At 40.9% G+C, this 27,117-nt stretch overlaps 2 protein-coding genes across 4 annotated transcripts; one reads left to right on the top strand and one right to left on the bottom strand.

Moving 5' to 3' along the window:
• Positions 1–1,150: 1,150 nt before the first annotated feature.
• rap1gapl (RAP1 GTPase activating protein-like) lies at positions 1,151–17,046 on the bottom strand. 2 transcript variants are annotated; one of them, XM_062537784.1, is made up of 20 exons: positions 17,016–17,046; positions 16,255–16,340; positions 16,107–16,139; positions 15,866–15,959; positions 15,251–15,298; positions 14,598–14,789; positions 14,382–14,479; positions 14,141–14,219; positions 13,641–13,694; positions 13,327–13,410; positions 12,847–12,947; positions 12,186–12,315; positions 11,827–11,997; positions 11,091–11,162; positions 10,106–10,192; positions 9,179–9,334; positions 8,773–8,856; positions 8,488–8,616; positions 1,773–1,801; positions 1,151–1,684 (listed from the first exon to the last, which is right to left on the bottom strand). In XM_062537784.1, the coding sequence occupies exons 1-20, from the start codon at positions 17,025–17,027 to the stop codon at positions 1,594–1,596; spliced, it is 1,830 nt and encodes a 609-aa protein (XP_062393768.1). In that variant the 5' UTR covers positions 17,028–17,046; the 3' UTR covers positions 1,151–1,593. The 2 variants fall into 2 exon arrangements, with proteins under 2 accessions (XP_062393768.1, XP_062393767.1); XM_062537783.1 differs by lacking the exon at positions 17,016–17,046 and adding an exon at positions 15,489–15,524 and having other exon boundaries at positions 16,255–16,550.
• Positions 17,047–17,323: 277 nt separating this feature from the next.
• On the top strand, positions 17,324–26,636 carry casp2 (caspase 2, apoptosis-related cysteine peptidase). 2 transcript variants are annotated; one of them, XM_062539189.1, is made up of 11 exons: positions 17,324–17,901; positions 18,255–18,414; positions 18,694–18,843; positions 19,202–19,274; positions 22,322–22,413; positions 22,836–23,015; positions 23,267–23,395; positions 24,180–24,270; positions 24,498–24,698; positions 25,094–25,203; positions 25,356–26,636. In XM_062539189.1, the coding sequence occupies exons 2-11, from the start codon at positions 18,262–18,264 to the stop codon at positions 25,488–25,490; spliced, it is 1,314 nt and encodes a 437-aa protein (XP_062395173.1). In that variant the 5' UTR covers positions 17,324–17,901; positions 18,255–18,261; the 3' UTR covers positions 25,491–26,636. The 2 variants fall into 2 exon arrangements, with proteins under 2 accessions (XP_062395173.1, XP_062395174.1); XM_062539190.1 differs by having other exon boundaries at positions 24,498–24,692.
• The last annotated feature ends 481 nt before the right edge of the window (positions 26,637–27,117 follow it).

Here is a 27,117-nt window from a genome sequence, read left to right on the forward strand (position 1 = left end):
TTTACATGGCATGGTGTGACTGACATAGCCTGACGAGCCAGACCCACATCAAGATTGAATAAACGGTTGTCTTTCAAATTCCCTCTCCACGCAATAGGATAGTGCTACATCCAATCATCTTCTTGTTTTCAAGTAGCAGGACGGGGAATTCACGCTTAAGTCACAACTTATGGTCGCAGCTCGCAGGTCAGTCATCATTATGTTAAGCCCACCCACCAACTCTATAAAAATGGGATTGGCCCAATACAGGGCTGTACACTGCGAGCACCTTGTCGGAAATATATATTAGTGCTAATTGAAAATATGAAATGGGAGCACAGGTGCGAGTACTGAATTCAACCCTTTTATTCGCATTTTGCTTCTAAAAATCCACACCAAGTGGATCAAAGTATAGGCTAGTACAATTTTCGCGCATCTGTATACAAATTTCATAGTTGACAACTCTAACGCTCCTGGCTGGAAACTCACGCTTTCAGCATCAACCTCGCTGTCTCTCACACACGCAAGAAATGTCACTCCAAAACCATTCTTCTTTTTCTTCAATCTGTTCGTTATCAGTTGGTGACTTTGTAGCGATTAGCCTACCGTTGAAACGGCAAACCATGATAAGAATGTTGACTATATAGCCTACAATTTTCCCGTAATAATCAAGGCAACTTGCAAACTACTGGTACTACTACTGCTTGTTGTCTATGGGGACTATTTTCAGATGCTGCGTGATATCACTGCGCCCATGCCATGGTACGTTTGCAAGTTGCCTTGATTATTACGCCAGATGAGAGTGTAGTTCCATGTCAAATCAGCCTAGAAAAACGCCAGGTTTCATTTTCAGTTGGTCTTATTGCACTGTCTAACTTGAGAGGGGACACGTTTTAAATGGGAAAATTACCGGAAATCTTAGTCACTTTTAAACATGATGCTAGCAGGCGAGATGCTACTGGTCTAATCCGTTTCAATGATCTATGCTAGGCTGAAGCTAAAAGTTGTATCGCCAGACTCACAGAATGGCTGGATGAACGGGAAAAAGGAAAATATCAATGGTTTTGCTCAAGGGGAGGTGGAAAATGAACTTATTTCCAAAAATGGCGGAATATCCCTTTAATGTCTAGTGACATATCAGGGCCATTTTAATGATTAATGCATTTCTTAAATACGGTTCCTTTAATGTGTGCCTATTGCATATACAAACAATATTTTACAAATATGGATTTACTAATTGTATAACTTAAAAAGGGTACACAATAGCCATATATTTATACTTTATTACAATAACGTGACTTACATGGCTGTATCTTCATCCGCTTTAATATTCACCAGCAACATTTAACTATAAAGTGACATTGCACTTGAGCAGTACTCAAAAAGCACTTCATTCCTTGGTTTCAGTTTACAGGAAGATGATACAGTAAGTTATTCACAGAGTGCAGGTAGGTAGGCTTCTAAAAACAAAGCTGACAGTTACTCAAACATAAACAGAGGGTCCAACATGTTACACCTCCATAAGATCCTTTCAGTCCAGTGCCTCCCTTCCAGATTATGCATCTCTACAGAAATCGATCCATACTCTTCATGGGCAAAGGCATTGCTTCCCTTCTATGTTTCCTCTTGAGGGCTTGTCTGCCCAGGAGATAGGAGGCTGTCGGTGAGCTGAGGACCAGTTCCTGTTGAACTTTGGCTTGGTTCACTGTAATAAAGTGTTTCAATGTAATCTGTGTCATAATGAGAGACCCTGAGTTTTGAAAAACTGAAGAGAAGTCATTTGGACATCTTACCTGTCTACGTCCTTTTCTGACGTGTTCATCTGAAAGGAGAACAATAGCATTTAAAGGGGAACTTGGCAACTATTTCAACTTAGTAAACCCGTTTAGAAATCATTTGGATGATTAAATGATCTGTTCCAGTTGAAATGGTGACTTTCCCCGCTCCCCCTAGCATCCCCAGGCTGAAAACCAACCTTGCAACATTGGGATTGGTTTTAAATGCCAATTGGTTTTAAATGGTCTCTTACCTTGTAACATCCACCTTGTTCTGCTGAATTTATGCTAACCGCTTCGCTAGTTTGTAAACAAATCCATGTGCTTTATCGTTGCTTTATCCCACAGTTAATTAGCCTGGATGCCAGACCGAAGTTTAGCCCCGCCTCCATTATTTTTCTGCAGGGAACTTTGGTCTGGCACACTGATCTATAAAGAATATTCTTTATAGATCAGTGGTCTGGCACTGCTCCGTTCAGCTGCTACGGACCAATCATGTTGTCAGGGCGGGCTTTACGTGATGATTGACAGATGAACAGCAGTGACGTTCACGACTGCATGCTTCCTCGTTCGACGAGTTGGGTGTGAGACTGTTGGCTTCTAGTGATTTTGATTGCAACAGAAACGCTATGAATGCATAATGAAATGAAAATGCATGAAAATGCACTGTACTGTTCTTCCTATGCTTCTTCTTCTTATTATTCCGCTGATCAAATTCATTTTTTCTATTCAGCTTGAACCGTTTAACCTAGAAACTTCATTCAAACGTCGCAACGTAGGTCTTCAATAGGGGCATGCTGCTATGTATTTTTCAACTTTGTAACTTTTATACTTTTTAAACTATAAATTAAAAACTATTACAAATTTCCCCATAGACTTAACATTGGCCTCTATGACATCACAGTCGGATCGTTAAGCAATTAGAATCTTATGCCAGGTGGCCAGCCCCACCTGCAGCAGCTCTCTCTCTCTCTCAGGCTTGAAGCATACAATCTCTCTGTGAAGACTACATATCCTGTTAACTGTTTCCTCTTTCCACAACTGTTTCAAAATAAAAGTCCTCACTGCAATAATACACTATTAAATCATTTAACCATTTAAACTACTCAACTATTTAACTGTTCAACCATTCCAACTGCCAGTTATCATCAACTATGCCTCCAGTCAACTACATGAGACCTCCATGTACCTAGCAACCAACATAGCAACCATTAAAATTAAGCGTTGATGACCGTTTCCATAGCAACCAACATGATTTTACTACAGTAACTTCTTTATTCCCGATAGTGGCAGCCATGGATACCCTATCAACAAATGTTTCAAAATAGAAGTCCTCAGTAGTAAGTTAGCTAGTTAGCATTGTTAGCATTTTTAGCATAGCTGCTAGAAATGATTAGCTAAGTTAGCTAATCAACCTAGTTAGCATAGTTAGCATTTTTAGCATAGCTGCTAGAAATGATTAGCTAACTTAGCTAATCAACCTAGTTAGCATTGTTAACATAGTTAGCATTGTTATCATAGTTAGCATTGTTAGCATAACTGTTAGAAATGATTAGCTAAGTTAGCTAATCATTAGCTAAGTTAGCTAATCAACCTGGTTTGCATAGTTAGCATTGTTAGCATTTTTAACATAACTGATAGAAATCATTAGCTGGGTTAGCTAATCAACCTGGTTAACATTGTTAACATAGTTAACATAGTTAGCATTTTTACCATAACTGTTAGAAATCATTAGCTAAGTAAACCAATCAACCTGGTTATCATTGTTAACATAGTTAGATAACATTTTAACATACCTTTTAGAAATCATTAGTTAAGTTACAACTGGAATGTTTAAGCTTTAAACTGTCTACCTTCACACATCAACTGTCTTTAAACTATGCAACCACCATGTTTACCCTAGCTACACCTTAGTAACCATATCTACATTATCTATCAATATATTTTTGCATTTTCATGCACTGGTAATTCCTTGGAATTGCATTTCTAGTTACAGTGCATGAAAATGCACTGTACTGTTCTTCCTCTGTCTTCTTCTTCTTCTTCTTCTAACGCACGCAATTCAGCTTCAACCGCTTAACGTAGAAACTCCATTCAAATTTTGTCGCGTAGGTCTTACTTACGCGATGTGGGCTTTGTATTTTTCAACTTTTTAACTTTTATACTTTTTAAACTATGAATTAAAAAACGATTTCCCCATAGATTTAACATTGAGCTATTTCCCCATAGACTTAAACATTGCTCATTATGACATCATGGCAGCAATTAGAATCTTAGGCCAGGTGGCCAGTCCAGGTGCAGCAGCTCTCTCTCTCTCTCTCTCTCTCTCTCTCTCTCTCAGGCTTTAAACATACACTTGCTGCGTTTACATGAGAGCTTTAATTCCGAATAAAAGTTCATTCCGCTTTAAAAGAGACCATGTAAACGCTTATTCCGCTTGAAAATGATTATTCTGAATTAAACTTAATTCCGATTTGAGTGGTTGGTTTATTCCGATGTTAAAGCGGAATTAACGCACTCCTTGATCATGTAAACCTTTATTCCGATTCAAAGTTTATTCCGTTTGTTTGGCGCATGCTCATACAAGGAGGAAGACGCAGCGCATGCTCGTTTCATTGCTAATTCGGCTCCGTCTTCTTCCCCCCTTCTCCGGCACTGTTCTCCTCCTCATCTAGCAAACGTGAAGCTTGACAATATTCTCGAGCTGCTGGTTAAATAGTAGGCCTATTATCAGAATTACTGCGAAAACCGTTTTCATTATGTTATTGCCCATGCTATAACGTTAACCCGAGATGACAAAAAAGCCGCTAGCCAGCTAAAGTTTGTTTTCTTCCGGTAGACCTTAATTAGGCTGCGTTCATGCACCGCCTGTCCAATCGGAACCATTCCCGACCCCCAGACGTTCAGCGGAATACAATAAAGCGGAATTAACCTATGCTCCATGTAAACGTCAATTCGTAATTATTATTTCCATGTAAACTCGAAGGAGAATATTTTAATTCCGATTTATTTAATTCTGAATAAACTAATTCAGAATTAAAAACATCATGTAAACGTGGCAACTGACTCTCGAGACTACATTTTCTGTTCCCCTGTATCAACTGTATCAACATAAGTCTGCCTAATTCCATCCAACTTTCTATCCATTCATCTTCTTCAAACCATTCACTCATCCACCCATTCTAAACAGTCTGCCTATCAACATCAATTAGACGATCTACATTCAACTTTTAAACAATCTACTATCTCAGGCTCTCTTAAGACTAGCCAGTTAAATTGATTACACCTGTATCTGTATCCACTACTCTCAGTAGAGAGCTGTGTCTCTCCATTCTACAAGAATATAAGGCACATTCCATCCAACTTTCTATCCATTCATCTTCTTCAGACCATTCACTCATCCACCCATTAAACTGTCTATCAACATCCATTAAACTCTCTGTCTATCAACATTAATTAGACTATCTACATTCAACTTTTAAATTATTTTCTCTGTCTCAGGCTTTAAGCAGACACTCTGGCTCTCTTAAGACTAGCCAGTTAAATTGATTACACCTATATCAACTACTCTCAGAGAGCTGTATCAGTGTCTCTCTTAACAAGAATATAAGGCACATTCCATCCAACCTTCTATCCATTCATCTTCTTCAGACCATTCACTCATCCACCCATTAAACTGTCAATCAATATCTATTAAACAATCTGCCTATCAACATCCATTAAACATTCTGTCTATCAACATTAATTAGACTATCTACATACAAGTATTTACTGTGGGTGCCTCTCAAGCAGCGTTTATATGTCCTCCCTCGCTTCTCGGGCCTCGATCCTCAATGATCTACATAAAGAAAGATAGAAGAAGGGCTAGACTATCCCATTGTTGCCGCTCCATCATTCTTTATGTAGATCAGTGAATTGTCAATTGTTTCCTCTGTCCACAACTGTTTCAAAATAAAATCCTCACTGCAATAATAGACTATCAAATCATTTAACCATTGAAACTACTCAACTATTGAACTGTTCAACCATTCCAACTGTCAGTTATCATCCACTATGCCTCCAGTCAACTACATGAAACCTCCATGTACCTAGCAACCAACATAGCAACCATTAAAATTAAGTGTTTATGACCATTTCCATAGCAACCAACATGATTATACAGCAGTAACTTCTTGTTTCCTGATAGTGGCCACTATGGATACCCTAGCAACAAATGTTTCAAAATAAAAGTCCTCACTAGCAAGTTAGCTAGTTAGCATTGTTAGCATTTTTAGCATAACTGTAAAAAATCATCAACTAAGTTAGCTAATCAACCTGGTTAGCATTGTTAGCAAATATAGCATTGTTAGCATTTTTAGCATTACTGTTAGAAATCATCGGTTAAGTTAGCTAATCAACCTGGTTAGCATTGTTAGTAAAGTTAGCATTGCTAGCATAATTAGCATTTTTAGCGTAACTGCTAGAAATCATTAGCTAAGTTAGCTAATCAATATTTTAACATGAATAGAAATCAGTCATTAGTTAAGTTAGAACTGGAATGTTTCATCTTTAAACTGTCTACCTTCACACTATCAACTCTCTGTAAACTATGCAACCACCATGTTTACCCTAGCTACACCTTAGTAACCATATCTACATTATCTATCTATTTTTGCATTTTCATGCACTGGTAATTCCTTGGAATTGCATTTCTATTTATTATTATTCTCCTAACCAGGTCAAATTCAGCTTCAACCGTTTAACGTAGAAACTTGGTTCAAACTTTATTACGTAGGTCTTGAAAATAGTCTATGTATATTTCAGTTCTGTAAACTTGATACTTTTTGAGATATTAGCAAAATATTTTTCCCCATTGACTTTTCATAGACCTCTGAAGCTGCTATCCTTGCCCATATAAGGAGATCCGGGAGTTAATTGAAGCCAACTGCCCATATATGGCAAGCTTTTTTGTAGGCGAACTTCAGAGGTCTATCGCACTGCACTGCTGATTAAGCTGATTTGCACCTGTGTCAAGAGCCAGCTGCTCAAGGCCCTATCAAGTTTAATTGACAGCCAGTTAAATTGAACCTGCATTATCAGCTCTCTCTGTCTACCCATTCACTCATACACACACACACACACCTGACTGCAGCACTTCATATACCACACTTCTCCATGCACTCCACAACATTCTCACCTTAACCTAACTCCCCCATTTCACTGCATCATAGAAAGCCATGCTCCTTACATCCACTTACATCCACTCACACACACACACACACACACGCACACTCACACGCACTCACACTCAGAGGTGGAAAAGTCAAGCTTCAGGGAGGAAAAGTCCAATCACGTATTGGTTCGGTTTGTAAATTTAAGTTTGTTTCACATTTTATCTTATGTCTTGCTTTTGCATGCACTGGTAATTTCCTCGAAATTACGTTTTCTAGTTTGTTCATGCAGTTTGGCCTTTCATTTATCTTAGCTATTGAAACGGAGGTTTTATCATGGATTCACACAACTATTTCTGAACACTTATGGTGCATTCCAGACAGCATTTAAACTAGTGGGATGTGGGATTTATCCTACCTCCAACTACGAAAGAGGCACTGGAACGCCTGTCGAAGTGGGAGCTCCTACTCGCGAACTCGTATGAGCTCAACCTGCCCCGACCTCAACAAAATGAAGTGGGAGGATTATGGCGGCACCCATGGAGACATGCTCCGTGAGGGGTAACTTCAAGGAATACGCTATAAACTTTAGGGTAGGGTTGTTTTAGACACGGTAATTAACTTGTTCTTCATATTATGACTTAAAATTGTGTCAACAAAGAATACAACGTATTGTGAAAGTAACGTTATAACATTATACAGTTAGCCTAGCCTAATATGCTAACGTTACGACGGTATGCTAACGTTACGGCGGTCACCCATGTTTTTTAAACGTCCCACTCCAAAATGCTTGGAACACTTTGAAGTGGGAGGTAGAACCTTTCAGGTAGGATAGGTCCCACCTCCCACTCGTTTGGATGAGGTCTGGAATGCAGCATTAGACCAACGTGGATATGTGGGAAAACTTCAGTTTCACTTTCACCTTAAACACTTAGTTAAAACAGCATGTTTGGGAGATGTTGTTCCCGTTTGTTTAAAAATGTCTGTTTGCTAGTTGGGTTAACGACACACTTCCCCAGCTGTTCGTTGCATACAGTTTGAAGGGATTATTTTTAAAAACGAAGGAGGATGTTTTCCATATACCCTACCCTGCTACATATTTCGTTGTCTTAGATTTTGCAGATACTGACAGCCAATAACTTGTTCTGTTTGGTTTGGTCTATCCAATGAGTGCAGAGCTATCCCCCCCGCCCTGTATCGGTTGAATCACGCCCCATAATCGCAGCTGAATGGAGCAGTTTCAGACTCATATTCTGATAAGAATTGAGTATGACGTCGTCAGGCTAACAGTTAATACGAAATAACATGCAAATTTTCTCCAGCATAGAGTGAAATATAGCTACAGTTATCCTACCAAAGGGGGCTTTAAATAATCATAATTTACTAGTTTACTAGTTTTAATCATTTAATTTATCATATAGTTGTGTCAGTTGTGGGTGAATTTATCTTACATCTCATTTACTCACTAAATTGCTGATGGATTTAAAGCAGCACATAACCCTTTCTCACCAAGCTAGTTATCACTACAAGACACCACAGCACCAACCAAACACACCACCACCCTGCCTCGACCAGGCAATCACCTGCATCCACGGGTTCCCAGCCCCTGTCTTTGAGCTCCTCTGAGCTTCCGACAGGTTAAAGGCCGAAGCTCGATGAGTACCTTCAGAGGCCAATGTCTCTGTAATGCTGCCCAGGTTGTTCAATAGAGCCTGGCTTCACAAGAATTTGGGAATGTGGGTCCACATTAAAGTATACTTTGAAGGCACATTTCACAATAACAGCTATGACAACCACATTAATAACCACAAAAACAACAATAACATTACCAACATGCACTTTTACCTAGAAGCCACTGCAGTGCGTACCTTAGTCTTAGTGAGCGCAGCACCACCAGTCCTCTTTGGTGTTCCCAGGGTGTCAAAGGAGTGACTCCGGACCCTGATCGCTCTCTAGAGGGAGAGGCAGATTAACACAAAGCTCAAGGGTGTCATCCTGCTCTTAAATTCCCTCCCCCAACATCACAGCGGCATCACTTTGCCAATTTAACACCAAAGGTCACAGAGTGCATTTTGTATTAATGACACTGAAATATTCACCATCAGAATAATTTACAGTCACGATGAACAATCAAAAAGGCTATCAACAGTTATTAATGCATAAATAGTATACATGGAGTAACAGCTGACATACTTGAGAATTTTCTCACATCTATTGTTGCCTCTCACAACTATCGGATATGCAGGCAATTGAATTGAATGTTGATGTATGCACCTTGAAGTTTTCTATGAAACCCCCACCTCCCTCTGGGGCACCCTTGCCCCCCTCGCTGACGGAGAGAGAAGATGACGGTGGCTCTCCCAGCATGCACTGAGAGCGGGTGGACAGTTCAGAATGCAACCCCACTAAGAGTGAGGAACGGGTTCGCAGCTGGATAAAGGGAAAGGATAAGGATGGATGAGAAGGAATGGAATTTGGTCCACATGCTTCAGCAGTGTTTGTTATGTTAGAAATGGTTCAACCCAGTCTAAAAGAGCTGAAATTGAACATAAATGAAGCATAAAAGGTAGACTCATGCAAGCCCTGTTTACAAGCAAAACAGATGGTTACATACAGGCCAATGATTCAGTATTTGACAGAATTTAATGAAGCTAAAATCCACCATCATACACATGGTCTGTTATAGAGATGCCACACACTTTAAAGAGGTATACCATTTGGGGAAATACACTCATTTTCCACCTCCCTTTGAGTTAAACAATTGATTTTGACCTTTCTCCAGTTCATCCAGCCATTCTCTGAGCATACAGTAGATCATTGAATCTGATTAGACCATTAGCATCTTGCCTGCTAGCATCACGTTTAAAAGTGACTGGTAATTTTCCTATTTGAAACTTGTCTCTCAAGTTAGAAAGTGTAGACTCAGAGAATGGATGGATGAACTGGAGGAAGGTAAAAAAAAATCAATTGTTTAACTCAAGGGGAGGTGGAAAATAAGTGTTATTCCCCAAATGGTGGAATAGTGCACCATTGCATACTGCATACTGCATATACATGATGAATTTTCAAACCACACTGACTTGCCTCTATGTTAGAAGTGCATTAGAATGCATTAGAAGTGCAGAGGCCTCTAATGGCAGTAAAATCACTTGATGTTGTGGATGTGGTATGTTGATTACTGTTCCTGCAGAGGTACTTTACCTCTAATCTGCTGAACCTGTCAGCCTTATAGGAGGAGATCTCTGCATTGATGAGTTTGGTCAAGAGGAACTCTCTTAGAACTGAGCCCTGAGAAAGACAAAGGGAGAGTGTGTGCGTGTGTACAGTATGTATATGTGTGATAGATAGATCGATTAACAGATACAGTAGATACAGTGCAACCAGAAAGTTTTAAGACCCTCTCAAGTTTTCCACATTTTGCTATGTTTCATCTATGACTCATCTTAAAATGGATTCAATTCATTTTTTCTCATCAATCTACGCATAATACTCCACAAAAAAAGCAGGTGTCTGGAATGTTTTGTATGTTTATAAAAAACAGAAGATTGAAATATCCCATTTACATACAGTAAGAATTCAGAGCCTTTGTTATGATGCTTGCAATTGAGCTCTGGTGCATCTTACTGTACTTCTATCAATGGTCCTTGAGATGCTTCTACAACTTGATTAGAGTCTGCCTGTGCCTAAATGAATTCATTGGGCATTATTAGGAGAGGCATACATCTCTTTATAGATCTCACAGTTGATGGTGTGCCTGAGTGAAAACCAAGCCACGAGGTCAGGAGAATTGTCCGTAGACCTGTGAGATGGGGTTGTGTGAAGACACAGATCTGGGGAAGGATACAAGAACATTTTTGCAGCATTGAAAGTGCCCAAGAGCACGGTAGCCTTCATCATTCTCAAATGGAAAATATTTGGAAAAAGCAACAGTCTTCTTAGATCTGGCGGTCCTCTGCAACTGAGTAATTGGGTGTAAATTGAATAAAAAAATAAACAAAATAAAAAAAAATTGAAACAATTTTAACTTGAGTCTGAAATATAACAAAATGTGGAAAACTTGAATGGGTCTGAAAACTTTCCGGTTGCACTGTACATGAAGAGAAATGGGTACATAATGTGTGAGCGTATGTAGGCTACTGTACTTCACCGATGTGAAAACTTTTGAAGAAAATATTGTTTTGGTTACCTCAGTGAAAACAGGTGGAGATGGAAGTGGTGGGCCAAAGGGTGGGACGTCCTCTCGTGCAGTGACTGCTACCTGTTGGCCAGAGAGGACATTTAATAACAAAAGCAAACATATGACTGGCGCAAACTAGCTTTTCAATCCCCATGCATCTCAAACAGTTTACATTCATTCATTCATTTCTCAGTTTTCAGTGCTTGTTTCCTCCATGCAATACATGACTAGAATGAATGAGAGACCTAGTGGAGGAAGGTAAGGCACTGGCTGGCTGTACAAACAATTTTTTATGACGTGTCTTTACCCCTATTGAAACATCTGTGGGATACTCTCCATGTAGTCCAGTTACATTTTGAAGGTGATCTGAAGAATGCCGAAACGTTAACGTGTTATTAAAAAAATGACTTATAATTCGGAGTGTGCGACATCTCTCTAACTAGGCATTGAACCTAGTTGCCTGCACCTTGTCTTTGGTGTGTGTTTGCACCTCTCCTTCCAATTACATTTTGAACCCAGACAATGGGAAAAATACACATTTTATCCTTGTCTATATACATTTCCACTGAACAGCTTTTTCAAGTTAGACGGTTTTAGTGTTCTAAGCCAATACTGGACCGATGTCATTCCATTATGCCCAAAATAAACATTTAGAGCCAAAAAGGAATGTAAAGATACCATAAGGTAAAACTCCAGAGTTCTTAAAACCGTAGACAGGTCTCGTTAGAGGAGCCCATTGGCTCACCTGGAAGGCCCCCCCGTCTCCCCCCTCCCCCTCTGGGCCTCGCTTCACCCTCCTCACAGCGATGAAACAGTGAAGGAAGTGGGAGCTGATCACATCTGGGATGAATGGGGTGTTGCCCTCCTGGTAGACCAGAGCGACAATATCATTCCCAATATGCCTCTTTCTCTGCAACTGAAAGAAAGAAAGAACAATGAGAGGGAAAGAAACGAAACCATACTGTACATAAGTGAGACACAGAAGACACAATGTCATAACAAATTCCCATTCATTTTACATTGAACAACAGAAACATTAATTTCTGTTCAAACACATCTCCCATTGTGGTAGGTGGAGGAGAGTGTTGGTGTGTTTAACGCTACCTGCTGTACATCTCCATTTGTGAATGGCAGTTTGGTGGCCACGTGGAACATGATCTCCCTCCCATGAAAGGAAGTAAAAACTGCCTCACTTCCTGTCTGCCCATGAGACACATCCAAGCCTCCTCGGAATCTGAGGAAAGAAGGGATGAGAGAGAGAGAGCAATTGGGAGGGACACAGGAAAAAGTTTTGAAAGCTTTGAAAAGAACCCAGGTTAAAAGGTCAGTGGAATCATACTCTCCCCATAATGACTCAGAATTGTAGACTGGGTAAACCCAGCCCGTTCTGCTGACGATTTGATTTCGCCCAGCAGCTCAGGCTGGAAACCTCAAAATAATTCTATCTTATTTCCGCTACAAACCTGTGGGGACCAATCACAAACTAGCCTATCCACCTGGCGCACCCGGATGGTTGGTCTGATTGGTTGAAGGACTATCCAATTGTGCACAGAGCCATTTGAACAATACCTGTTGATCACGCCTCTTGTGCAGTAGAAAACACAGAGCAGACTCCCCAGACTAATGTTCAATCTTAGAAGATTGAGCTTTATCTGGTGATAGCCAGGCTATCAGAATTGACCAGTCTTTGTCAAAAAAAATTGTCAACACAAGCAGACAGCTCAACTTGACTCATCCTGCAGCTGATGCATGCAATAGTGCTCACCCTGTGAATCCCCTCAGCTTCACTGTCTGTCCGAGAATCGAGAGGAAGTCCACAAACTCCTCACTCTCCACGTTGTTACTAAAAATATCCTCCTCCGTCAGCTGGACCAGAAGAGGAACATGAGTGGACACAGAGAAAGATTGAGAGGGGAAGTTGAGAGATTGTGAAACAGAAAGCGTGAGACATGATGTGAAATGTCGTTTGACGATAGTGGAGATATTAGAAAGCTAGATTGGGCTCCAGAACGTATGTAAATAGCGCTGCCACCATGGTGGGGGCAACAATCTCTGGAGGCTATTGGAGAAACAGGTGTCTCTAATGGAAAATCAGACAGGTGTCTCTGATTACCAGTAAATTTTGCCCATAGACAGTAAGGTGTTTGCCTCCAACAATATGGCAGCCGAGTTCACATATGCCACCTAATAGAGCTGGACAGACAATGGGCTATCTAGCTTTTCTAATATCTATGGTTTTACGCACCTGCCCTTCCTTCTGATACAAGATGCCAAACTTGAAGTTGTGAGACAGCCTGTGCTCATCAAATGCAGCGATGAGTTCTGGGGCCTGTGGGTAGAGGGTAACAAACACAAGAAAATGAACACTGCTCATCTGCTCATTGCCACTGAAAAATGTTTAGGTTTGTTTTACTCTATAGCATTACAGTGTTCTGACCACAATACAAAATAATAATCTCTGAAATAATGGAAGTAATGGCCCAAAGATGCTATTGGGGAACACAAGTTGTAGAGTTATGGTGTCTGTACTTTAAGGCAAGGGTAAGTCATAATTTGCACCTTCAGGTAGCTGACCGTTTCAAATCTGGACACGGTCACATTCTCACAAAGCATCTGGACAGGAGGAATCACAGAAATAACATGAAGGAAATGGTTGACATATTATATTGATTGTAATAGTGCAGATAATAAAATACTATATGTTTTCATTTAGAAAGATTCAGCTTCAGTTTCATGACACCCAAGGTCACTTCACAAGGTTGTTCAAATTAAAATCATCTCATACAAGTAAAAATAAAACTCAGTAAGTCAGCCATAACCTAATTAACACAAGGTGCTTTTCTAGAAATAGCCCTAAGGTAGGCTACTGTATACCTAAGCGCTAAGAACCCAAGAAGATGAAATTGTTTATTTCTGTGAAATTTTTGATAGTTTTTCTAGAATGTTTTTTAGACAAAACAGTTCTGTCGAGTAGAACAATTCCACATTTTGTTTATCATCCGGTTGGTTCACCAAACCTTTTCCCATTTGTGTGACCCTATAACAGATAAATTCGTTACCCTGGCCAACTGCACAGCTGTGGGCATCTGCGGGAACAGTGATACCGAGAAGGTTCCATGTAGAGAACATTCTTTCAGTCTGGGCATAAGGGAGACACAACAGCTCTGTAAAATAATCTAACAGACTTTCTGTAAAAAGAGTAGTTCTAATATTACACAAATAAATTGTTTGTGGCAGTTAAGTCCACTGTATACGGTATTCACTCATGTGTGACTGAAAGTGTAATCCTGTCGATGGAACCTCAAGATGACTCGGAGCCGCTTCTCTTCCTCCTCTAAACAAATGGACAGGACGAGGGGTCCCAAGGAACTGTCTGAGGCAGTGAATGAATGATGGTACTGAGAGAACAGATGAGATAGAGACAGGAACATTGATCACCAATAGGAAGAAAACTTGGGTCCAAGCTGACTATTTGAAACTATAGCAAACTTCGAACCTTTTGAAAAACTGACTAACTTTATGCCTGAAAAACTGCTGGTAGATCTTCGCCTCACTGTCCCTCTCCATGATGTCGTAGCTCTCCAGGCCAAATGCATTTTGGGAACACGTGGGACTGGTCTCCACACACCTCTGCAAGGGGGGGTCAACCCAGTAACCTCCAGACTTGGGAGGCAAGAGGAGTGGTAGAGCACCTCCTATTCTCAATAGCTGCAGTCAGAAACAGACAAGAGGAGTAAGGGCATCCAGGTCAGTACATTCAGGGTCGTCATGCATAAATTCATGCACTTGAAACTATATTTCTGTATATCTGACAAACTCTTTGCACTGTGATCCAATAATAAAGACAGATTAATGTTGAATGTCCATTATCAGTCATGGAGGGAACAGCTGATTGTTTATGTCTGTATAAGGCTCTGCAGGTAGGTGTTTATTATACATGCTTTGCCCTCAAAAGGCATTACTAAGCAAAGCAAACACTATAAAGCGTCATCCACAGTGGGTCTGTGTGTGTTTGTGTGTGTGTGTGTGTGTGTGTGTGTGTGTGTGTGTGTGTGTTTCACATGCAGCCGCCGTGGCCTATGAAGCATGAAGGTCACCGTCACACACACACACACACACACACCCACAGTCTTTCAGGACACGAGAAACACGATTCCATGCATTCTTACCCTGAGAGAAGTTGGAAACTCACACCGCTGTTCATCCAGCCTGCTGCCCTGCAACGGCACAGGGAGAAACTGCCATCAAACACATGTACACACATACACACACACACACACACACACACACACACACACACACACACACACACACACACACACACACACACACACACCTCAATTGCACACTCAAAACACACCATACACCACATAAAGCATACTCCCACTAAAATGTTAACAATCATACCTGTAGCTTTGCAATGATCTCAAAAAGTTCTGTCACCTCCAAGAGAGAAAGTGTGAAAAACATGGGGAAAAAACCCAGATGCAGTCATTTCCAGTGTATATGGTGTTTTATGGCAAACAAAAAAGACAAACCTGTGTGTTAACCACTCTGCCCAATAGCCAAGGGAATCACAATCAGATCAGTGCTTTAATTAGACAGAAGAATGAAAAAAAGACATGCATTCCCATGTACTGTTTGCCCCTGTGCATTAACCTAATAGCTGAAGAAATTTGGCAAAATCAATGTATAAACCTTGGTTAATAGGCAAGAAATACTACTCTCAAAATTCCTCTACATCGTGGATTCAAGAAATGTAAATGTTGTGTAGGACTTTTTACCTTCTGTGTTGAAGTAGCTGCTAAAACTGGTTTGGTCTCACTGGATGATGAGTCCAAGACATCCACAATACTGTGTTCCAAGGAGTCTGGACTGCTATAACAGTTAGACTCAGTCTTGAGAACATACACACTCAAAACATGGATAATGTTACACATGATACTCAATCTCTGTTCAAATATGCAAAAACCTCATTATGACGAACACACGGAAACACATTATCTTAAAAGGAGTGTTACTTACCAGGACTCATTCTCACCAATGAATCTGTCAACCCTTCAAAAAGAGTAGTGAAACCATGATTACTTGCATGTGGTTACAGTATTTTGCACACACTTTTGTCACAAAAGCCATTTTGTATACATCTCTTCAACTATAACTGGTAACTCACCCTCCATAAGCGCCAAATGTGAAACTTCTCTTTCTGGAGAAAAACTTCTCATTCCTTCCATCTCTGTCCATTACTTCGAGTAGTTTCTGTGTATGTGTAAGTGTAAAGTGTGTGTGTGTGAGTGTGTGTGTGTGTGTGTGTGTGTGTGTATACACTCCGTATCCAGCTAACTTGCCATCAAGTTAGACAGCAATGGCATCAAATCAACTTGTCTGTATTTGCTGGCAGGTTTCTCTCTCCCTCTTCTGTTGCCTGATCTGCCTCCTTCCTCTCCCTGAGCCTGCCTCTCTCATTTAATCTCTATTCACTTCCTTCCCTCTATCCTGCTCTATGAAAGACTGACAGGGCATTTAAACTGCTGTTTGCCACACACACACACATAGAGAGAGGGAGAGAGAGAGAGAGAGGGGGGGGGGGGGAGATGCTTGTGGCGCATGTGTACTGTACACATATGCCTATGTATAGGCTACACACACTCAGCGCTCACTTGACATGGAGCCAAAAGGGCACTGATGGATATGCAGTTGCACACCTGCATTTAGATATCCGAAGACATGTTTTGTTTTGTTTTGAAAGATAGCGACAGAAACATAAACAAGGCACTGAAGGCAGTTTTCAGCTGTAGACCTGTTACCCTTTAGTCAGTGCTGCTCATCAATTATTGACAGCACTTGCTGAGACAGGATGGAGCAAGACAGCAGGAGAGAAAAGAGGAGAAGGAGGGAGGGCTGAAGATAAAGATCATTAAAACAGTTTCATACCAAAGGCATCATCAGTCATGTTGAATGCAGCATCAAACAGTCAATTAAAAAACTGCCCTCTGAAGACAGGAGTTGCACATTCAAATGAAACGCAAGCTTGTGATATTATTTATCCTGTCAGTTTGTAAGTAACCTACATCCATCGTTTATGCCTACCCTTTGCCAGCAGAATGATTTACACGAATTCAAATTCGAAAACCATGTGTGTTCGCCACGCCTTCTTCTGTAGGCGGGGGTGGTAGTGTAGGCTAGTTGTTTCACTTGGCATCCACATGTGCCAATCATATTCTACTCTCATTACGATTCGCTCTGAGGTATGTTTCTAAACGCGCGGAAGTTGTCGGTTGAGAGGGACGTTAACCTAAATGTATGTTTGTTAGAAGCCAGCTATTATAGTTATAAAACACATTTTGTTTTACAGTGGATGTCGTGGAACAGCAACTTGCAAGGATGACTCGTGCGTTCCAAGTTCAAGTGTCTGACAGCTAGACAGTTAGCAGTATTTTAGCTAACAGGCTACCTGCCTTAAATGGCGTGTCTTTGATCTAAGAACGCAATACCAGAGCCCTATTGTGAATATAGTCGATGTTCGCTCATCATTGTTGGATAGCTAGTATGTTAAAAAGTTTAACAGCAGCGTGTCTTCGTCCCGAGTTTTCTTGTTGATTACATTAGCTGTTAGCATTACTGCATGCATCCCAGCTTTTTGTTGTGATCTTGCCAGTGTGCTAGTTAGCTAGTTAGCCAATTGAACTTTTGTGGGAGTTCCTGAAGTACATTAGACCGCGGAAACCTGCTACAGCACCTCGAACAACTTACTGTATTTGTGTTTTGTTATAACTAGTCGGTAGTTAATTTGCTGATCAACTGGATAACTATCAACCAGGTAAGATTCCCTACCTAGCTCTTCGGATAAATTACCATTAACTAGCAATTGTATCTCGGAATGCGGATACAATTACAATACATACTAGTTAAATATTTGCATGATGGCACAAATTTAGTGACGCTATTTTTTTTTGCATGTTTTAGCTGGAAAAAGTTGTTCTGCTTTAGTGTGAGAGTACACTTGAATAATTAACGATACCATAATGGCAGTTATGTTATTAAACTGTAAATAGAGTCTTTACAAAACCTTATCCCTCATGCTGTCCACGTTATGTAAGTTTAGCCTGTGTCTCCAGCTCGTGGAATATGCTCTTGTGTCAATACGGTGACATGCTTCTTCGTATTTCTCAGGCTCACGATGTTGGGGGAGTGCGGTATGAAAGAACGGGAAAAGCAGGTGCTGAAGAAACGCTCCGTTGCGCTCTGCAAAGAGATGGTTGTGGACGAGTTACTCATTCAGTCCCTTCAGGCAGAAAACATTCTGACTGAAAACATGGCAGAAAGTATTCTGGTGAGAATATCATTTTTGTACATCTTCAGTGGCAGTCTTGGCAGGCTTCAAAGAAGAGTTTGAGCTAATTTTCTCAGGCTGTAGAGCTTAACTGTGCTATATCCCAGTGTATGCATATCAATGAATGATCAGTTACTTAAGGTGACAGGAAAACAGCATGCAGCATTTTTTTTTTTTAAAGAAGTCATTAACTGCATTTCTGATGAAGTGAAAATCGATTGATAATTCATACTGAACACCAATTTGTGTGTTTGAATTCATGCGTCTTTGGCCTTGTAGGCTAAAGAGACGTCCCAAAAGCGAAGCTGGCATTTGCTGTCCATCCTGCCCAAGCGAGGACCAAAAGCCTTCAGCTGTTTTTGCACAGCTCTCAGGGAAACCGAGCAGGATCACCTGTATGAGCTGCTCACAAGTTGTCCAGAGAAAAAGGTTAAAACACGCACGCACGCACGCACGCACGCACGCGCACACACACACACACACACACACACCTCACCTCACCTGACATTCCTGCACAAAGAAATGTGAACACACCAACTCCGTCACTAAGCACACACATACTACTTTTAAGAGGGTAATGCCGGTGATTAGCACACATTCAAACAGAGAGTGGCACACACACAAATGTTGGCTGCCCTCACACCTAAACAGGCATTCTCCTGTTGTGGTGAGTCATGAGACCATGGCAACAGTCTTTTGTGTTTTTATTTTGTCTTTGCACCAGCGTCATGCTTCATTTTTAAACCATCAGCTAGTGTCTGAGGATATGTGTGTTCATCTCTTTCAGCGGTACTTTGAGACCGACTTGCCTCTTCCTGTTCAGGAGTGCTCAGTGCCTGCCAAGAGGGCCAGACCTAATGGTAAGAACGATAGTCATGAGCCCTTGCCCCTTAATATGTCCTTGGCAATATAACAGAGATATGGATCTTGTGTGCATGTGCTCTAGTACACACAATGATATGGATTATGTAAACAGTGTTAAAAAGATGGTTGTCGTTTTGTTTGTATTCAGCAAGATTGAGGTATTGCAGAGAAATGTTTTTTTTTTTGTGTTGGAGTCGCATTTGTACAAAAGAAAATATGTGCAGACTATGCAATTGAGTGGATATTAAGGGTCATTCCACCTCAATTCAACAAATGCCTTCTGCTTGACCATCTCAGATTTCCTTCAAAATTTTACCACCTGAAGAGTAACCATTTAAACTGACTTAGCCAAAATATTAGATTGGTATACCTAATGCATCCAGAGAAAAACGTTTTTGACCATGGTACCCCCCTTCTGATTTTTGGCACATTGGCGCCCTCATCTAAATCTGCAGCAACGTTCAGATGTCATTATCTCAAAAAGTGTTCAAGCTAAAGACTTCATATTTTCTGGGAATAATGATTGCTACCTATAGATTCCACATATTCATTCGTAGGCCGTATGTATTTATACTGACTGTGTTTCAATCTTGTGAAATCAGAAGAAAAATGGCAGATTTTTTTTCAACCCCCACATTGGGTGCTCCATTTCACAATTTGTAAACAAAATGTTTGACAAATGGTTATGTCTCTCTACAGAAGCGTTTAAGCTGTCTTTGAAAAAGTAATGAAGAGGTGTCTATATTGCTTTTTTGTTGGAAGTATTGTAACACAAAACTGAAAAATAATCAATTTGGATGATATTGTATCTCCCCATTACAGAGGTATGACACGCTATACCAATGAATTGAACACATCTCCAGAAAGATTATGAAATGGGCTTTCAGACTGTGAAATTTCAAGATGGTATTATGGCTGCAGTTATTAAAAAACATTTCTTAAAATATTGATCTATTACAACAATTAGCGTTGCTTTTTTGTGCTATTATTTAATGATTTCATAATCCTTGTCTTATTCCTAAGTATCAAATGTTTATGTCTCATACTGTTAAACATTTATACTTTCATTTACTTGCTGAGTGATGAACTAATAAAATATTTCCTGTATTTCCGAAATAAATTGCTGCTGTCACTATTTAATGCCACTAGATGTCACTGTTCATGGATATCAGCAATGTGTTATTATAGTAGACCAATATTTCAAAAATAACATTTCAATAACCATAGCCATAATACCATCTTGAAATTTCACAGTCTGAAAGCCCATTCCATACTCTTTCTGGAGATGTGTTCAATTCATTGGTATAGCTTGTCATACCTCTGTAATGGGGAGATACAATATTATCCAAATTGATTGTTTTTCAGTTTTGTGTTACAATACTTCCAACAAAAAAGCAATATAGACACCTCTTCATTACTTTTTCAAAGACAGCTTAAACACTTCTGTAGAGAGACATAACCATTTGCCAAACATTTTGTTTACAAATTGTGTAATGGGGCACCCAATGTGGGGGTGTGAAAGAAATCTGCAATTTTTCTTCTGATTTCACAAGATTGAAACACAGTCAGTGTCAACACATACGACTTACGAATGAATATGTGGAATCTATAGGTAGCAATCATTATTCACAGAAAATGTGAAGTCTTTAGCTTGAACACTTTTTGAGATAATGACATCTGAACTTTGCTGCAGATTTAGATGAGGGCGCCAATGTGCCAAAAATCAGAAGGGGGGTACCATGTTCAAAAATGTTTTTCTCTGGATGTATTAGGTATACCGATCTAATATTTTGGCTAAGTTAGTTTAAATGGTTACTCTTTAGATGGTAAAAGTTTGAAGCAAATCTGAGATGGTCAAGCAGAAATTTTCTCTAAAATCCGTTGAATTGAGGTGGAATGACCCTTAAGTGAGTTGTTAGCAGGCACGTGTGTGTGTGTGTGTGTGTGTGTGTGTGTGTGTGTGTGTGTGTGTGTGTGTGTGTGTGTGTGTGTGTGTGTGTGTGTGTGTGTGTGTGTGTGTGTGTGTGTGTGTGTGTGTGTGTGTGTGTGTGTGTGTGTGTGTGTGTATTTGAAGTATTGTGAAAACGCATTCTGAGTTGGCAATGCATGTGCCAGATAAGAAAAGCAACACAGGCAGTAGCACCAGAAGAATTTAATGTGTACGTGCAAGAAATCTTTTACTGTAACTCGCTCAGTTAGTATGCACACACCTAAGTATGCATGTGCATGTGTGTAAGTGGGCTATATATGCCTATCAGCTTTACATGATCCACTCACCAGATCAATAAAGTGCCTTGGTGAGCTGTTTGCTATTGATCTTGCGATGAGCGACCTGTGTGCTGTCTTAAAGATGTAAATGGGAATGATTGATTCTCTTGCGTGTGCTGCAGAGTGTAGTGGTGGATATATTGATTTAGAATGATGTGCACTGTATGTGCCTGTGTGTTTTTAGGTCAAGTAAATTGGTAAGAGAAGTTTTTGTATCATGGAGGTTTGCGTAATAAAAAGACTAATAACGTATATCGATAACCTGACAGAGAGCGGAAATTGATATTCTGACAGTGGTTGCTCTCTCTTGGTAAACCACACAAAGCAGATGCATGTCTGTGTGAAGGGACACACGTACTATAGCAGATGCATGTCTGTGTGAAGGGACACACGTACTATAGCAGATGCATGTCTGTGTGAAGGGACACACGTACTATAGCAGATGCACTATTCAGGGTCTCTACAGGTCCTTGAAAGTTTGTGATGTTGAGAAATATTTCAATCAAATCAAATACTATTTTTTTAATTATAGACATGCTTCATTGGAAGTGCTTAAACCTTGATTTATATCTTAAACTCATGGCTTGTTGGGTCCTGGAATTCAAATTCTAGGGAATTGTGTCCTGTAGGTATTGAATTTGATATCTAATTTAAGAAGTTGTGGGCACCCTGAGTTGTACAGTAGATGATCTACAGTATGTGGATGGCCTGTCTAGAAGAGGGTGTAGGGTATGGCTTTGACGGTGTTCTGTTTGTATTTGGTTATGTGCTTCAGACTCCATGGAAACATGCCTGGATGCTGACTGCCCTGTTAACACGGTCTTACAGCCATGCACATCTGAGTTCTATGACTCCCACTGCCAACAGGTAACAGCCACTTGTGTTAACCTCCGCTGTCTTTCATTCCCAATTCCAATTTCATTTATGCATGATTAGCATTTGTGTGTGTGTGCTATTGAAAGACGTGGATAAGCTTGACAGCAGAGGTGTGCTCAAATTCACCAATGTGTTGTGGACAGTTTTCTGTTTGCTTTGAGTTCTCTGCAAACGTTTGAGGATGTAGTTATCCACTTGAGTTGGACAAAGGGTTGCCAATGAGGTGCAATGTTTGCACAAAATCATTCAAATTGAATGAACATATGCCATGAACATTCGCCACTATTTGCTGAATTTGAACGCACCTCTGATATCAATATCATCATAATATTTTTTACACATTGCCACAAGTTGCTTCATTACATTATGTGTCTGTCCCTGTCTATCTCTCTCTCTCCCTCTGTGGTGTATAGGCGTACAGAATGCGGTCCTCGCCCAGAGGGCTGGCCCTGGTGCTTAGCAATGTGACCTTTGACCCTGAGGTGTCTGACTTTGAGACGCGGCGGGGAGGCGAGGTTGATGAGGAGGTGCTGACAAAACTCTTTGAGGAACTGAACTTCCGCGTGGACATCCGCAAGGACCTCACTGCTCAAGTACATAGTTATTTTTAACTTACCCGGAATGCACACCGCTACCTGAATAACCTTTTGAAATGGAATTACAGTATTATGTTGTAATCTCTTGCTTAAAATAATAGTTGGACAGGTTTGGAACTTGTTATGTATGAAATGTATCACATGTTGACAGTAGCGCAACTCTTGATGTGTTCAGTGTTGAACATCTGTACATGCAGATGTGTAACATCATTGTGGTCTTGTTTTCTGTTTTGTGCGTTTGTGTTTAGACCATGCGCGAACGTATAGAGCAGTTTAGCCAGCGGCCGGAGCACAGTGAGCTGGACTGTTGTGCTGTGTGTCTGCTGTCCCACGGAAAGGAGGGGGGCGTCTACGGGACGGATGGGGAGCTCCTGGAGGTGAGGGGGGCTGATGGGGTTGAGCTGCTGGGGGGGTGGTGGTGGGAGGTACTGTAAATACCCGCTAATGGGAACACGCACAGGGCAGTGTCTACAGAATGAAAATGTGAAGGGGGTTAGTTATACTTCTGTAGTGTCATAACTACATGCGAAGCAAGCAAGATTCAGCGACAAAATCAAGTTTGATTGCTTTGTTTTCTGTTAAAATGTGACACGGTGTTGCACAATGTTTTGCACAGAACTTTTGTCAGATGTCCAGTTTTTGCTTGCGTAGTCCTGCTACAGTAGGTTAAACGAGAAGTGTGTTTAACAAATTCTGTGTGGACCGAGAGCATTCAATGGTAGTCGAAAGTTAGACTCTTGCATGCAGTTAGAACAAGCTGTGAGGGGTAGATGGAGGGGGGAGCTAGGTATGTGGGGTACATGGTTCTCTTTCTCTCATTGGGTTTTCAGATTGCATGGCTTGTCAGTCGCCGACACTCAAGTGCTGGTTGTTGTAGCCAGTTGTGTAACGTAACGTCACGTCATAGCATGTTTCATGTGAGAGTAGTGTTGTGGTGAGAAGTGACCTATGATTGGTCACAGGTGAGCATAGGCTTGTTGCAAGGCTATCAGATTGGTTTGATTTACAGACCAGTTGCAGATGTTGTCTGATGCAGGCTGCAGTTATCGGTTGGACATTTGTTGTCGGTTGGATTTATGAATTTTTCTCCACTTTTCTCGTCCACTTGCTAATTTGTTTCTGTCTTTTCTCGTTCTACGCTCCTCTGTCTCCCTCCATCAGCTGGACTGGGTGTTTGAGGCCTTTAATAACGCCCACTGCCCCCAGCTGCAGAACAAACCAAAGATGTTCTTCATCCAAGCCTGCAGAGGAGGTGACCACACATTATAAAAGAGTGTGTGTGTGTGTGTGTGTGTGTGTGTGTGTGTGTGTGTGTGTGTGTGTGTGTGTGTGTGTGTGTGTGTGTGAGAGAGAGAGTGTGTGTGTGTGTGAGAATAATAGAGAGAGAGAGAGTGTGTGTGTGTGTGTGTGTGTGTGTGTTACTGATTACTGCACCCATGGGCTTCATTTTGGTGTATAACCCCGGTATATCCTATGCAGAGGAGATGGACAATGGTGTGGACCAATTGGATGGCTCCGAGCGAACTCAGTCGCCAGGCTGTGAGCAGAGGGATGCTGGGAGAGACGAAGAGAGCGAACGACAGAACAGAGAGAGGGAGGAGAGGGAACGAGAGAGACTCCGGGTCAAGCTTCCCCAGCGCTCCGACATGATCTGCGGCTTTGCCACTCTCAAAGGTTGGGGTGTGTGGTGCTTAGCTTTGTTGCATACCATGTTATCACCAGATCCACTCACAGTGTGCACCTGAATTTGTTATATATATATATTATTAAATGTAGCATATTTCCACTGGACATTCTGTGCGTTAATATTTTATTCTGCTGTAAAACCAGCAAATTTCCAGCTGTAGCCAACTAGGGTAAACTATGGTGATTCTGCATGGGTATTTGTTTGTATTTGTTTGTGTGAATGTGTGTGTGTTTGTAGGGGGGGAGGGTGTAGAGAGTAGCCTTGCCTTTCTATATGTTCTTGTGTGTGTATGGATAGCCTTTGTGTGTGTTTGGGGGAGTGGGTAGCCTGTTTGAGAGAGTTTCTCGTCCTGGATTGTGACCGTCTCTCTGCTCTGTGCTCCTTGTAGGCACGGCGGCCATGCGGAACACTAAGAAAGGGTCCTGGTACATCCAGGAGCTCAACACGGCCATCAGACAGAGAGCCAGAGACACACACCTGTCTGACATCATGGTGCAGGTAAATCTCACCTTCTCATGTATTCGCTCTGTCTAGTTCACTCACTCACTCACTCACTCACTCAACATGCTCAGTCTCCCCTCGTCACACACACTCTTGCGTACAATACACACAATTTGTCAATGACTTATTTTCTCTCTCTCTCTCTCCAGGTGAACGGCCGTATAAAGGAGAGAGAAGGTTATGCTCCAGGCTTAGCTCATCATCGCTGCAAAGAGATGTCAGAGTTCACCAGCTCCCTTTGCAAAGATCTGTTCCTCTTCCCCAAGTACTGCCCACCCAACTGAACTCTCTCTCTCTCACACACACACACACACACACACACACACACACACCACATTCCAGAGCCATTTGCCTCCCACACACACTCCTTATGCAATGCCATTCACTAAGTTTTTCCATCTAGACATTCCTCGATACTCGCATCCAGATTCCTAGACCAACAGAAGTTGCATTCATAAGTGCTTTTCTGCTGTGCCAAAATTCTCACGCACTTGCAAACAGACACACACACACACACTTGTTTACTCACATTCAAGGCACTTACTCAAGCATGCTAAATGTGCCATTTTAATGCAGCTTACATATGGATATAGTGAAAAGTTCTAAATTTTTACAAGTTTCATGTTTCGGCATTTTTTTCCACACCAGTAAGAACATGATGCCGATGAGTGATACATTATTTTCCAAATTTCCTAAAATGATTTTACACTGTTGTTTTTATTGTGTTTTATAATGTTTTTGTAACTGTGTTTTACATGAGGTGCGCTCTTTTGTACGGTCCTGTCCATGCCCTTAGTTCATACTCTCTTTTCTCTCTCTCTGTACAGTTCCAATAGTCTCTTTATACTGCCATACCTACACACACATTCACCCCAGTTTGAACGACCTTGTTGTGAATAATGTATACTTTGTATACCTTATTATCTTTGGGTATACCTTGTATCTTTGGGGATGCACCTTTTTGAAGTACTTATAAGCTTGGTTGGGGTTAAACACGCAGCTGTATAGTGGTGTTCATGTATTACGAATGAAAGACACTTTGAATGGGCCTGGACAGAACAGAATCATCTATTTGTATTTTAGCACAGGATAAACCCTATGTATATAAATAAGATTTTATTTGGCCTTATTCTACAGTCCATTTAGGCAATAATTGTACTACACCAGTATTCTCCTAAATGCCCTCCTCCCTGTACAATGGATTTCCAACCACCCCCAGCTATTTTCTACATATTTCTTTCAGTTTTCCTTTCATTTTTTTACTGACTGTTTTAACGGTCTCATTAATTATGTTTTTTTTTCTGTTGTCATTCTATTTTTGTATTTTGTTTTTATTGGTCCCTTTGTCGTGTTTGTCCCTGTTGGTAATTTTGTTTTGTCTTTAACCTAATGGGCATTTTCGCTTCCTGAAATGAAATATGCAATATGAATTTACTTCTGATTTTTGTTTTTAATAGGTGTGTGTGTGTGTGTGTGTGTGTGTGTGTGTGTGTGTGTGTGTGTGTGTCTGTCTGTGTGTGTCTGTGTGTGTCTGTGTGTGTCTGTGTGTGTCTGTGTGTGTCTGTGTGTGTCTGTGTGTGTCTGTGTGTCTGTGTGTCTGTGTGTCTGTGTGTCTGTGTGTGTGTGTGTGTGTTGTAACCTTTCATTCATTCCATATAATGACAAGTAAATCTGTCTTAGCCAAGGTTCGGTAGCCCTCCTCAGTTGTCTTCCACACTGCCATAGACATTCCATAGACATTAGCCCTGCCACAGGTCTGTGTCATCCATAGATGTCTGCACTGCACTCAGTATCACACTATAGGCATACACTGTACACCAACTCCCTCATGCACACACACACACACATACACATACACTCACATGCATACATGCGCACACACACACACACACACACACACACACACACACA

This window comes from Sardina pilchardus, chromosome 6, assembly GCF_963854185.1.
Source record: "Sardina pilchardus chromosome 6, fSarPil1.1, whole genome shotgun sequence".
NCBI classification, from domain to species: Eukaryota; Metazoa; Chordata; class Actinopteri; order Clupeiformes; family Clupeidae; genus Sardina; species Sardina pilchardus.